We start from the raw sequence: 15,307 nt of genomic DNA, 5'->3' as shown, positions 1-15,307 counted from the left end.
CCAGAACACTATCACGACGAACCGAAATCAAACGAATGGGGTCGAGTGACGGGATAGAATCAGTACCCAAACTTAGGCAACATGTAAAATGTCGCTGCATTCGTCCATGAAAGCTGATCGGAGTTCAATGCAAATGTGACGCCAGAATATTTAGGGTCAATATTTGATATTCCCCATGTCTAAATTTCCTATCGATGTTAATATCTGAAGCAGGTTGCGAGTAATCTGTAGGAACGATGGCAATGGCCTACTCGATAGTGCTTGTGATGTTACCGGCGTCTTTCTTCACGTCAAGCACTGGGTTGTCGGCGTTGTTCAAAACGAATCGACCAGACGTCTCTATTGCCTCCCCCGACGAAACTCTTCCGGAGGTTGATTCCATTCTCGAATGTTCTTCACACTGTAAAAGTGACCCCAAATGTCAGACGTTCAATTTCGTCAGGAAACAGAAAGTTTGCCAGATCAGCCGATTGAAAGCTGGTATTTTACTCTTGGAGACGGCAGTGGGAAGTTTGATGTACTCACGCTGGTCAAAGCAAGTATGTTTGTGGTTGCAGGCATGGAAAATATATATCCGCGATCATGTGCCTGTGTAAGCATGGCAATGGTAATCACACGAGGTACCCGTATAAAGATCACATCAATAAAAGGTACGCACTTAAAAAACTGACGGCAGTTGGTTTTCTTATGGGACATCTGGCGAAGGATTTCCATGCAGGTACTACGCACTGGGAAGTCATTCGCCTCTTATGCCTGTGACCATTATATGGCAAGCAGTTGAGGTTTACAAGAAAAGTGTGCAGGAGTTAAGCTACAATTATGTATCATGTTGAAAAATAAAAAAGACCTGCATTACTCTTTTTTCCAATGCCTTAGGTGAAAATGTTCGAAAAACTTCTGTGTAACATTTTCTGCTGAAGGAATTAAAAAAGGAGAGAGAAGGCAATTTGTTTCCATCAGAATTTCTCATTATTATTAGCTCAGCCGATGGAAGTCAACTGTCTAATGTCATAGAGGTCAGGTTCTTAAATTTCACTAATAAGTGGCACGTTTCGTCATTATTTGTCCAAGAGTCTTTTTACTTTGGTATGTATGCGTGCTATAGGCATATGAATATGTTTACAAAATTGAGGTTGAAAGAAACCTACCAGGTGCTTTCCAAGGTTTGTACATTGTACCCATGTATTTCAGCTGAGCGCCAGATCCATGAGCCTCTTGTTTGAAGATTCTGATTCCATTTACTGCATTGTGATGCAAGCGCAAATCCGGCGCAAGTCATTTTTCACACCCTGTATTCAAACAGTCATTGTTCGCTTGATGTTGGTGACATCGAACGGAATTACAGATTACAATTTCAAAACGTTTATTGAATCCGTATAAAATTTACATTTTGCATAAGGTGAAAAAAATCAACATAAGTTGAACAAAATCAACATTGTGTGCTGTGCCAATAGAGAAAGAGGATAAAAGAGAGCACTAAGTAATAAAATGGTCAAATAATACATAGATTACTTAAGCGTTAAAGAGAGTATTGGTGAACGTATAACAGACCTAAAAGTTGATATTTACTGAAAATGTCGGTTTTTGAATTATAAAATTGGATGGATGACAATTCAGGGTTGTTTGGTTACTAGGCCGTTGGTGTCGTTACTGAAATCCAACACCAGAGTTACCATCACAACCAATAATTTCAGGTGTATAATTTTTAGGTAGAGTATGAGAGAGCGTGTCTGTCGTAGCGTTATAACGATTTTAATATCACTCACGCGAGAACAGAGTGAAGGCGAAGGAACTCACTCGCAGATGGCTATAGGGAGTTGTCACTAGGTTTGCTCAGCCAGGAATGTGGATGGCAGACCAAGTCTGCAAGAACGGCCAAGTCGAAACAGTTGCATTTATGTGTTAATCTTTCTGCTCTGACGTCTTGAGCTGCAAAATCGGCGTGTAAATGCTGTTCAAAAGCACGACTGTACGACGCATAATTCTATACAATGTGTACTTGAAAGTATTTTACTTTAGTAAATAAAAGTGCGGCCTCGATAGCTCCTACTGCAACATTCTCTCTACGTTGACCTCCCTATGAAGGATATTACTAAAAAAAGTATTTTGCAGCTCATCAAACTTCACTTACAGAGACATGTGGGTGGTGATGTGCCCGAGTTAGGCAAGGGACACCACTATCTGCGTCATCGGTACAAGAGCATGACGACGATGATTAGTGTATCCTTTCAGGTTCAAGGTTTTTACATCTCTGTTTTACTTGAACTCCCAACTTTGGTACGGTCACCATGCGTTTCCTTTCAGGTTCAACTGTCCTACTACAAAAGAAACGTGCTAACCATGAAACATTTCGTAAAATACAACGATGAGGTCTACTACTTCAGGAAAAAAGATAAAATTATTGTAACCAACTTCGAACTGGAAGACACCTTAAAAACTACATTTCACCTATATGAATTCAGGATGAGTTTAGGGATTTTGCATTTAGAAGAACACTTAATACTTAAAGGCAAATTCGCTATATTTGGGGAATATGCTGACACAATTATGGTTCATTGGGAGAAAGGGATGGCACTTTTAGATCTGGATGGAAACGTGGCGGGGGTAGTGCATTTGAAATTTGTTCACGCCGCATCGTTTCAGTGCGCCAGGTCTTCGATTGTTTTGGACGGGAATAGGGTTCTTGTTAATTGCCCTTCTTTAGAAGACTCTAGTAAGGGCAAGATTTTGTTTGGTCATGTGATGAAAAAGAATAAAAATAAAAAGATTATTCTTAATCTTAATTTTGATCAAGTTTTACACCAATATTTCAGTGCAGGCTGGCTCACGGCTTCCAATGGCCTAGGCGACTTCGTGATTTGTAAAAATCTTCCTGAAAAGGGCGGTCAAATTAAGTTGTATATTCATAACAGGAATACCAGCACGTTAGACCAGAAAGTTTTCAATATTCCAGAATCGGAAGGTGTCATCACGGATATTTTATTTGATGAAACCAACAACAGGTTATTATTCATCCGCGATGGGTCGGAAATGGTTAACGTCGACTTCAATAAAGTAAGACAGAGCAAGTGGGCTCACCAAGTTACCGCTAGAGATATGTACAGAGCTAATTTTCCAGGTCGTCATAATTTCATAATACGAAATAATGGTCAGATTTTGCAATACCAAGCTACTGTTTTAGAACGTGACCGTATTGCAGTATTTAACAACATGTACAATAAATGGTTGGCTGAAATCAACGTTTGGGAATTGGGGACATAATGTTTTAGCCCATTTCGTTGAATTTCTTGAATCCTCTAAAATCCTCTCTTTCTACCGGGCCCACAATGACCCCTTGGTAAAAGTGTCTTCACTTGGAGATTGGCGGAAAATGTGATGTTAGCCCTTTGCGACTGATCCATTGATACGACCGAATCAACGGGCGCATCTGGGTCCAGTTCAAATGGACTATATTCTTGACAATCTCCCTCCCAATGTATACAGTCATGTATATACAAAAATAACGTAGCCCGTGTGATTGGATGATTTGAAGTCACATGACACGAGAAAAACTTGTTAATTAATCTGATGGGCAGAAATTCTGAATATGTCCCGACTGATTGATTTTCAGTCACGTATTACGAAGAAGTCGGGCACTCCGTCAATTCATTCAGATTTGCTGAATTCGAGAAACAGGTTATGGGCATGTCACAACCGCTACGGTCGCCGCATACTAAGTGATTCTGTGCAACTGAACACATTTTACCCGCGTGAGTTGCACTATTCGCCTGGTGTGCAACTGCCAGTTGCGATACGACAAGTGCATGATATCTGTTAAAAGAGATACACGCCCTGGACATGTATACTCGAATATCGAGAAACTTCATATGTAGCTTTCATTGCATCTGTAGAGTCAGTAGTAACTTTATTCTAAAGGGTCATTGCGCGCTCTTATCGTCGATTGCACTTATCCCTTTAAACGTCCACAAGATCTATTTTCCTTTTGTTTTTTTGTTGTTTCTATGATGATATATGACTAAGATTTTCAAGCGTGAACGCGAAATAATTATTACAGTACTGTAATGACAAAATATCAAAAAACATGAATTGTTAATTTACATGTTGACAACCGGCAAAAAATGATATATCTAATGTATCGAAGCTTTTCAAAGTTTATACATTAATTCAAGGCAGTTATGCATTAACTTAATTGAAATAAACCTCTGTCATTCATCACCGAACTGGCAAGATTAAAACCATTTGCAAAATGCATCCTATAATTTGATAGTTTAAAATGGGATTGCTGTCAGACGCCAATTGCATGGATAGAGGCATGAAATACGGAACGTATTACGATTGGTCCGTATACATGTTGTTTCCTTATAGTCAGTTAGTTGTAAAGCATCTAAGAACGAAACTGTAGTTTTGAGGGGTTTTATTAGTTACCATGATATATGAGATTAGCATTACATACGTAATTATGGCTATCTCTGCTGAAAAAAACTACGTTTCGAGCTAGATGAAAATAAACATGACTTCACCTGTACCTCATGTAGTACATTTCAACTACAGTATATACAGTCAGAAAAGGTTTCATAAACTCCTTCAGCGCACGTTTGCATTTTCCTTAACATACTCCACTCATTTCACTCACGCATACATGTTTTTTGTTTTGTTTTTTTGTTGTTTTTTTTGTTTCCTTTACACATGGCACATATGACAAGTTGGCAAGGTCAACTGACATTTATAATGCATTCGTGCACTACATGTACAATCCGCATGCAACAAGAAAATGTATTTCTCGCAGGCGCTGTAGATAAAGGTTTTTAGAACCTTCGGAAAATAACCCATTGACTGATTTTTACGACGATCCATGACCAGTGTTTTTCATACTTGTAAGGTGTTCGTAGTACATTTAGTGGTGCATCGGATAACAGCAGTTCTCAAGCATTATGCAAATTCTTTAGCTTACGCAAAATTTGTAATAGATGTTGTATAGAACTGTACAGTGGTTTGTCATTGGCACAGTAACGTCAAAAGTAACCTTTAGGTTGCACGGCAAACAAACTGAGGACCACTTCTCGTTACTTCAATTCTTGAATAAATTCTAAACGGAAATTCTTTTGTCATACCACGTCACCTAATACCATGTCTCCAGTTGTTTCCAAATCCTTCTCTTCGACCATAGAGGTTTCAGAAATAAAATTTATAGCCCCTAAACGGACGCCAGACTCGAAAGCAATGGAAATAAATGGCAAACATTCATTATCCTATTCCGCAACTTTCTCCATACGGTATACGGAGATGCAATAAACGCGCACGATTCATCTGAGTTATTATTGCAGCGTCGCTCGGCGCACTATATGGCCATTAGGAGAGTTACTGCCGGCTAGTCGTCTTAGCCGCTTCGCTGCCAGAGCCGGCCTTGGCGCAGAGAAGCAAAATTGCCATCCGTACCAACAGCATTGTCATTTATGGAATTCTTCGCAAGGAAATTACGGATACCCTCCTTACTCCACGATATGCAAAGGTGATCTCGACTTATCACCGCGATACCACAGGTAGCTCTTCTGCGCATGCGTCACGGTCGTCTGCTTGATATAAACAAAGGTCAGATTTGGTCATAGCACCAGAACTGATTCTTTGGATCTATAGTTCAGTCGTGACGTGAGTTCGAACAAAATAGGTGAGTCCGTTGTTTAATCTTGTCGTTTTCTTCTTATTTTTGTTTCAGCTATAGTTATTAGTGTTTCGGGGGGGGGGGGTATAAATGTATGGTATACATAATGTCACTGATAGGAGAAAACTTTGAAGTAGAACGAGTGGCAACTTAGGAAATAATGAAACTAGTTTTTTTCTTCTCCGCAGCTTTTCGTCTTGCATTGGATGCTTTTAGAAGTGTTTTCCGTATTCAAATCTGGCATTCCAGTTTCTATTTTAGGCCAACTCCTGTTAAGGGTTGGTTACTAATGATTATTTGTTCAACAACTTTCAAAATCTTTCATCAATTGTAATGGCGTAACTGGAACGATGACCGTTTTCCTGATTTTGCAGTAGTAGCAACTAGCATCAGACGAAATTTGCCGAAATCGGCATTTACTGGTTAAGTTGAGTTGGCATGTATTCATGTAGTATGTAATAGAATGTCTATGCTCCAAGTCACACTGTAACTGCACTTGTGTTATTGACTCGGGTAACATTGCTGTTGGTGAACATATCTTGTAACGCATACACAATGAGTGGGAAAGTGCTATGTATCACAGGAAAATTTGGTATCATTGATGTTAACCTGTAGATAACATGCACAGTGTGTGGAAAGGTGCTGTGCATTACAGGAAAATCGGGTAACATTATTGTTGATGAACATCCCTTGTATGATCGATATGCAAAGTGTAGGAAAATCCTGTACATTACAGGAAGATCTGGTAACATTTCTGTTGATGAACACCCTTTGTATGACGCATACACAATGTGTAGGAAAGTCGTGCGCATCATAAGAGGATCTGGTAACATTACCGTTGATGAACACCCTTTGTATGACACATACACAATGTGTAGGAAAGTCGTGTGCATTACAGGATGATCTGGTAACATTGTTATTGATGAACATTCCTCGTATGACCCATATACAAAGTGAGAAAGTGGCGTGCATCACATGCAAAACTGGTAAAGTGGCTGTTGATGAATGTCACTCGTAATACAATAACAGTGTGTGGGAACATGAACATAGGAGTAAAATCGGCTACATTCTACATTTGATTAAGTTTTGTGCAAAAGACAGGAAAATCTTCCCTCTCTTGGGGACACGTGGGAAACTGTTCATTTTAGGCTGCGGATGCATGAACGTGTGTAGTTGTGGTGTTGATTTCATTGTCTACATATCATGTCCCTATCACAAACAATGGGAACATCCGAAGAGTCAAAGGAAATGGTCATTTTGTGTCACAAGCGAACTCGGAACGAGGAAAAACTGCGCATTCAAGCCAACAGTCTGTGGAAACGCAGAGTGCAGAAAAACAAAAATATATTTTTTTATAATAATTCGCATTGTGCAGAATCAAGTTATAAAATAAACTGCACTACCTCTATATTTTTAATAACGTGATTTGATATGTTACAATTTACTTTTTGTTTTGTCGGATATACATCTTGTTAGTTTCATAGAAAAACTACGTGAAATTTACTAGTCTCAGATACTTACTACCTTTGCTCATCATCAACATTTTTAGGAACAAAAGGCGTTTATACAGTAGTCATTTTTCTTAAGGTTTACGAATAACACCCTCCGTACTGTACAGACTGCAAATTTACTGTTGGATATACATGGACCGATACATCTAAATGCTTTTCCAAAAAAACAACGAATAGTTATATTTATTACTGCACTACTACCCAGGGAACCTGCTTTTTCTAATCTATGTTCTTCAAATGCATTAAAAGTAGACATGGGAACCGCTAAATTATGTGTCATCAGTGTAAATTCTAAGTATTCTGTTCTCTGTAGATTGCTTTCACTGTACCAGTAATAAATTTCAGGCAGAACTACTTTATACCAGATACCTCGGAGAAAGCGTATGTTGTCGAAGAGAGTCGCCCTCTATCACATGAGTGTATCGGGACCGACCGGGAATCGAACCAGATATCTCAGAGGCCACAGGCGCTGATGTTTCCACTGCTTTCCAATAACCCTATCTGTCATACAAGAGTCGTCGGTTCGAACCGCTCCGGGCTTCACAGGTCGAGTGCTGTACAAAGATACCTTAGTTGGAAAAAGCCATTACATATAAAGCACCATCGGACCACAAAAATACATCTCGCCATGAGGGCGTTCAATATCATTTATGATACATGAGCTCTGCCAATGTAATTTGATACAACGTTCTATAAGCTTCTCATCTAATGACCGCGTATTGTTAAAGGTTCTTGCATCGATTCCTATGTCTTGCTGGTAATTAATTGATCACGTACGGTATTAACATCAAAGCTACGAACACAGAACTAATATCACGTATGCGTTTCCAACTGGGAACGTCGTGAGATGATCGTTATGTCCACGTATGAGATCGCTATAACAGTGGGCGTGAATTAATTCTATCGACACGTTTTGTGTTCGTTATAGGATGATGTTTTCTTTCAATCCTTAACGTTCTGTCCATGTTCAAGTCAGATTTTGTGCATCGCCTGCACTGTGTCCTTCCGGACAGAATATCAGCTCCCAAATGGATTGTGCCAATATGGATGTTGTGACTTCGTATACCCATGCCCCCAGCCCCCCATTTCATTGGCAGAACAATTATGTTTTACCAGGTTTTAACACTTCCCAATGAAAAGACAAGACGAGAAGAAAACCCCTCCCCCTTTTTTCGCGAAATCATGGATCCGGCTCTGCCATACTTTAATGACACCGAAGAATGAGCATTAAATGACACATGCAATGCGTATCCCACATACTAACTACAGGTATTTTGATATATTTGATTATACTACCAAAATATGCATTATATACTAGACACATATAGACTGAGTTCACAGAGCACTAACGATCGCGTTCCACTTTCCTTTGGCAAACCAATAACCCTAATGGGATTATTGGGTTACCAGAAGCTGACCCATAATGGTACTAAAAGCATAAGAGCAATGGCTTAAACTGTCCTAGGAATAAATCGAATTGGATATTACACCAAGGTCAGGCGAGCGCCAGGAAGAAAGGGACAGCGGCCAGTGCATTGCGTTCATTTTGTTCATGCAGAAGGTCAAAAGTCAATGTTTGCCTCAATACCGCCTTTCCTCCCTGGCCCAGCGAAGTACTAAAAGGTTGGCTACAATATACCCGGGGGCATTTAAAAACGAATCCGACATGACACACCGTCAAGGTCATCAGAAGATCATCAGAAGAGTGGTTGGAGAATATTTCAATACGCAGTCTGTTTGCCTATAATGCATTGCAGTGTGCATTGTCAATATTAGTTTCAGGAACTTTTGTTTTACCTGGTCCTGCTAAGTGCAACAAGGATGGCTACAATACCCGGGGAATTCTCGGACGAATCGGTCATGACACCTTCTAAGGTTAGAATAGAGTGGTAGGGGAGTGGAGGCGCAGTGCATTCCGCCAATGCATTGCGTTTGCATATTATATATACTATATAAGTATGCATAGCCTCGATTCCCCAGCTCAGCTGCGAACTAACAGGTTTGTTACAGGAAAGCGTCGTTCGAAATTTTTCCTCGCGCGCACAACTCCTTGTGCGAAAAACCTTCCGCGCAGCTCGCACGAAGACGATCGCTGCGCGGAAGGCTCACTCCGGTCCTGTTGGGATTAAAATTGGAATTGGGTGATAATTCAGTCAGACCTTAATTTTTGGCGCAATTTGATGGGAACTGCTACTGCAGAGTGCACGCCATAGTTTGGTAACGCACTGAATAATGCTTAATTGGTCCTTCAAGGTTAACCTGCATCAGAGGAAATTCGTTCTTTTTATTAAGAACATTAAGTCAAATCTACCATTATAACGGAGTTATTGATTTGTAATTTGCAGCACTTGCCATATTGTAAGAAATGTATCGGTCTGCACGGTATTCCATCCACGATAAATCGCTATTCAAAGGTCGACGACAATTGCCTTGACTCCCTCAAGCAGTCTTTGATTTGATTGCACGCAACCAAGGCCAGAGACCGCTAATTAGAGTAGCAGGGGCTCCCGGCCAATACGGATATTGCGAAGGACGTGTTTAGCAAGTCCCACTCGCTCCTCTCTTCCAAGTTGTCAGTTGATGATAATATTGCGTTGTGTGAACACCTTCTGGTGACATTGACAACGTATTTTCCTGCAAAAGGTACGTTTTCATGACACTTTTATTCACCAACGTATCAAGCTCGAAATCCCGATTATTTTCTTAAATTGATTGTTATAAATACATGCAGTTGAATTATATTCAGGGTCGTTAATACATGAGCATGTACAGTGCCTTTGCATTTAAGAGTCTTGTTTAGTTGAGATCTTAAACCATGTTTTTCAAGAATCTACGCCAGAATGTGAATCGCGTATATATACGAATCTGAATAAGAATATTCATATGCCTAGAACAATCTTCTATACCGGGATTGTTAACACAGCCAAGTGAATGTACAATGGAATTCGTATACCCTCGAAGATTTTCCCGGTCAATCACATCTCAGAAAGCTTCTGTATGTAAATAGATCCCCACATACTGGTATACTCCTTTGGAATATAACCAATCGTCTCATTTGGACCGAAAAGATCGACACGCTGCCTCAAACGCTGGTACGTGGTTCTAGAAATATGAATCCCTATGGATCTTCCATCACCTTCGCATCTACGATCCATATCTGATAGTGATTGGGAAAATTAGCATCTAAATAGCCTGGATGTCTGATAAACGCGTGCAGAATTACTCGGCATTCGCCGCCATATTCAGCTATGTCAGTTTCGATCTTCGTCCTGGTGGTAAGCCGGGCAGAAACCGGGAGAAATTTGATATAAAAATGTTCACAATTGCGCCGATGTGGTTCTTATATCCGAATTCAATAATCAAACTGCGCTAAAATAAAATTATCCATCCACGCCTTTAGTTAAAGGCAATGCTCGTTCAAAAATACGTATGGTTTATGATTGTGGATCGCTTGAACATACACATGGCCGTAGTACAGTACTTATACACGTCAGCGCGATTAAATCTGGCATGCACAGTTGTTCACAGAACAGTTGGTGAATCATATATTTCGAACTTCTAGTTAAACTTCTATTAAAACCTATAAGCTTTTGGCGAACGCACATGCCTTTAAATGGATAGGATGACTCTGACTGATGTCAATTTACATTGGATACGGCATATTCACGGAAAATTCGAATTCCAAATCCCCTGGTAACGAAGATTACTTGATGTAAGGTTTTTTTATCGGAAACACTAAAAATGGAGCTTGGCGTAGCGGTTGCCAATGGATTGTGTTCAGGGCCCTTCGCCTTAAGGAAGAAATATCGAAAAGAATGACATTTTAATGCTTCATGCAAATGGCCATAACATAAGTTGGTTCGTGGTTGACTTTTAAGGCAGAGATCTATTTCTCTCACACCACTTGGACAAAACCTGCGGAATTCAGAGGCAATATTCCGTTGGGTACGAAAAGCCAACATGAACCCTGATATCTTCAGGATTACTTTGACCCAATCAGTTTTGAAATGTCAATTCAATTGGATTTTTGTCATGAAATAGTTTGTCGTTTCCACTTTATCAAAATTCTAAGTTTGGAGATGCGTACATCATTCAACTCACATATCAGACACCCCGATCTGTGTAACAAGCAATTCAACATCGACGTGGCAAAATAGCGCGAACTTGAATGCAGGAACAATCAATAACGTGTAGGATAAGTTTCAGCTAATTACTTCCATCCAATTAAATACACAGCTAAAGTCATCACATCTGCGTAGTCGGGCGTTTTATCTAATTTCGTTTGATATTTTGATACAAATCGATTGATTTCTCATTCAAGCAAGGCTATATCGAGACGGTGTATACGCTGATATGACGACTTTTCACTTTGACAGGTAAATGAAACGTTTCGACCTCCCATCTTTCTACACAAAATAAAATAGTTTGGGGTTCTTGCGTTTATGTTCCATAATTTCATGAATGGAACTCCGAGTGTTTTGCTGTGCACACAACGTTTCGCCATGCACCCTCAAATGTGTCTTCTGATGTAATGAGTATATGCAGGGAAACGAATTGTCTGATTGAATAATCCGGTTGTACACATAAGGCAGTACCGGCTCTGATCCCTGTTATTAAGCTTGAGTCTAATCCTGCTTATCCGAATTGCTTCATGCTCTGGATGAAATATATCATCACTCTATCTCTTAAACGTGCCACTAAAGGATCTTAGGTCTAGCGTTGCTGATGAAAATTTCAATCTTACTTAAGTGAAATTTGTATGAGAGTGTTCAATTGGCCTCATAAAAGAGAGTAATATTTTCCTTTAATGATGCTCTGCTGTTGAATTACTCAGTAATTTATACTTACAGAGACAAAATGTGCCCATTTTGAAAAATGTGCAGAGGTTCCAAAGATGCTTTGCTATGTAAACTACGCTGAGCAAGTGTACGTCATGCCAGGCCGCGTTTGAGACAGAACTCTTAACAATATTTATTAGATGCCCTCAGTAACTGCTTCGATCCCAGCTGCACTATCATGACAAAATTATTCCCGGGGCTGCCAATGCGAAATACTAAACGTAAGCAAGTTAGAAGGAGGAAATTCAGCTGGGCAGAGTTATACCAGGTGACAAAAGAACGTATAAATACTTTTAACGCTGAATAAATCCAAACATATGCGACTCGGATCACCCTCGCAACGCGGCAAGTCCCAACCTGATTTTGTAAAAGTCTCCTGCTATCAGGAGATCTTCAGCAGCTGCTGTCGTCAATTCGTGATATAAACTTTCTCAAACGCCGGAAGATACGAATCTTATCTAGAGAATTATTACAACTGCATCAATAACAGTGGGCCATATCATGGAACACTACAAGAGCACAACATTTATTGGTATATTTTGTTTATTGCCCCCTCAAGACAGCGATCTACATGGTTAATGCATTTCATATGTTACTCAACGGATACATTGCCGACTCTCCGCGGAAAATCAATCGTTTACTAGCAGTTATTGGGTGGATTTCTTTCTTCGGCTCCGCTACGGCCCTCAGGGTAAGATTTCATATGTCGTCAGCTGGCGTGGAAGAACGGAAACTCGCGTTCTGAGAGCGGATCCATATAGATTGGCTTGTCACTAGGTTTTTATTTTAATCAGTAGAGGAAACACGACTTCCGACGTTGCCTGGGATATGAAATTGGAGCTAGTTTAAGTCGATAGGAGAGGATTTGATTCAAAGCTGCACTGGTGGTAATGGCCTTGTTACACAATGTTATGGTAGGTTTACGCTGACTGGAATGCGATTTTGTTTGAATCGCGAAGCGTATGCGATCGCAAAGCAAAAGCTTTGTTGGGTCGGTCTGGGTGCAGCGGATCATAAAATGACGGAACCGCGATAGCGGTGGTCATCGCAGATCGCAGCGAGTCAATACCAAAACCCAGTGATCACCGGCTTTAATAATCGCAGGTACATGTGGCTACGATTAATCCCTCGTTTTGCATTATGACTTCATTCCAGTATAACGTAGAACTTTCTTGTACATTTAGACATTGTAGAAAGTACAGCGTAACAGCCATTCACAAAACACTTCATGTCGAATTCATATGATAGTGCAAAGTGCTGTTTCATGGATGAATTAGTTCTTCACGCCAGTCCCAATAGATAAAAAACAACTTTTGATGATGGGGGAACTTGAATTATTCTCCTTAGCAAGCAGGAAATTATTTTCTCATGCTCAAGATGGCGTGAAATCAGATTTTGTCAGTCATTGTGAAGCGATGATCAATGGTGTTTTGGTGCGGGTGTGGAAGATGAAGAGGTGATTAGAATCACTTCAATCTGATGACTGATTGGTGTTGTTGTCAGAGGTATGATTAAATGCGGCTTCTAGTAGAGGAGCGCGTTTTACCAATTCTTCACAATCTTTCAAAGGCAATCATTTTCTTTTTAGCGATGATTTCAACATTTTCCAGCGGCGTTGATCTTCTTATCGACGTAATATAGTGCCTAGTAAAGAGAAGATTTAACAATCCTTACCTTCCTTGTCCCCATGAAAGCTGTAACGTTAGTTAGTTGTTATCAAACCCCTTGATAAGACAATAAAACAATGGTTGTTGATGTTACTGCCAACTTTGAATGGAATCGGATATGCATAATATTTAGCTTGGTGAATTAAATACTTTGTTTATAGTATTCAGAACGGGTCCAAGATAGGTGAAACCGATGGCTTTGAATGTCTGGTCAATTAAGGTAAATTCAAACTGACTTACGAATTTATTCCGTCCCAGCAATAATGATCCGCATAATAATCCTGACAAATCCCCCAAGTTACATTCATCACGCGAACAATATCAATACTCGTCTCGCGTCTCAAGCCAAAGGATATCAAACAAACCGTGCTAAAGTATTTAGTTTGCCCACAGAGACGGACATGCGATGCCTAAACCAACAGAGATCCCTCCCCTTGCAGAAACGAGATCCAATTTCCGTGCTTCTCTCCCATGATTTAGGAAACTTGGTTGGGCATTGTCCGCAGGAGGGACTGGAAATCACATTACCCGAATGTGTCTGAGACCGCTGATGAACTCTTGACATGTTATAGCAATGGTGAACTTGTTACCTTTATCATATAACGACATAACCAAATTGGTTGTCAAAATGTCCAAATGGATGCAATGGTTATGCCATTGCGAATGGCCGTTATGAAGTTCAAATAGAGCATTATTTCGTATCAACTGAATACAGTTGAATAGATGAACGCTGACAACTTACATCAGTTATGAACTTGTTATTGTTTTATAATAAGGCCACACTTACAAGTTTTGCCTCTCAGCGCGTCAATCATCGTTGTCGTCGTAAACGACGCAAAATATCAATAAAATATTTCCATTTATGAACATATCTTATTTCATTAGCCATTATGCGTGTACATGTACATTGAGTCGAACCCTTTCGAATAATTCGACACGACCAATAATGAAACCAGAGCAGGGTTTATAGCGCAAATTGACATTGCTATGATGAATTGACAGGTAAGCGCCACATTATCCGCGGTATTATTCAAAATATTCCCCGAAAAATCGATCAATCTCATCTTGGCGTGACATCCTTCATTGTTGAACACCAACCCCAAGATTAACTCCAACAAAGACTTGGCTGCGAAGAGAGTCAGTTATTAGGGATGCTGGCTTGGCAACGGCGGTGATAAATGAGTATCATCTCCAAGCATTCTTAAAGCGATTCTTTAAAAGTCCGATGGGTAAAGAAATGCCCGATCCCGCTAATTCCTAGTCCTTCAACTATATCCTTTGCAATCCATTATTCAGATACATAGTAGGACACATTGTAAAACATGTCGAATCGTAGGCTAAGCAGGGTTATTATAACTGCTGTCAGTGAGGAAGAACATCCACTAATAACACACCCACCCCAGCACAACAGCACCATTTTTTGCTATAACGAAAGACATGGTTAATGTGGTTAGGGGGGGGTGGTACTAGAAGAGGCAGGAGTTGACCAACATGCGTAGAAAAGGAGCTCGTTCAGGACTGACAGCGTGACAGAGAGTACGGGATAGCTCATACCCCTTTTGATCAACCTGCAGTCATCGATCTCACCGCTCCTACCCCTTCCTATACTCTACCTATAACTCTCTACCAAAC

General features: G+C 40.2%; 2 protein-coding genes across 3 annotated transcripts in view; both read left to right on the top strand.

Moving 5' to 3' along the window:
• The first annotated feature begins 262 nt into the window (after positions 1-262).
• Positions 263-3,740, top strand: LOC135491566 (uncharacterized). The gene is made up of 2 exons (XM_064777538.1): positions 263-539; positions 2,305-3,740. The coding sequence occupies exons 1-2, from the start codon at positions 267-269 to the stop codon at positions 3,259-3,261; spliced, it is 1,230 nt and encodes a 409-aa protein (XP_064633608.1). The 5' UTR covers positions 263-266; the 3' UTR covers positions 3,262-3,740.
• A 1,548-nt stretch (positions 3,741-5,288) lies between these two features.
• LOC135491753 (probable G-protein coupled receptor 173) overlaps positions 5,289-15,307 on the top strand; it is a 48,099-nt gene continuing 38,080 nt past the window's right edge. For both annotated transcript variants that reach the window (XM_064777880.1, XM_064777878.1), the window contains exon 1: positions 5,289-5,665. The gene's annotated coding sequence lies outside the window, so the exon portion shown is untranslated. The remainder of the gene's footprint in view (positions 5,666-15,307) is intronic.

The sequence above is a fragment of the Lineus longissimus genome, chromosome 7 (assembly GCF_910592395.1).
Source record: "Lineus longissimus chromosome 7, tnLinLong1.2, whole genome shotgun sequence".
Lineage (NCBI taxonomy): Eukaryota > Metazoa > Nemertea > Pilidiophora > Heteronemertea > Lineidae > Lineus > Lineus longissimus.
The sequence above is the reverse complement of the archived record's forward strand: the minus strand, read 5'-3'. Positions and strand labels throughout refer to the sequence as shown.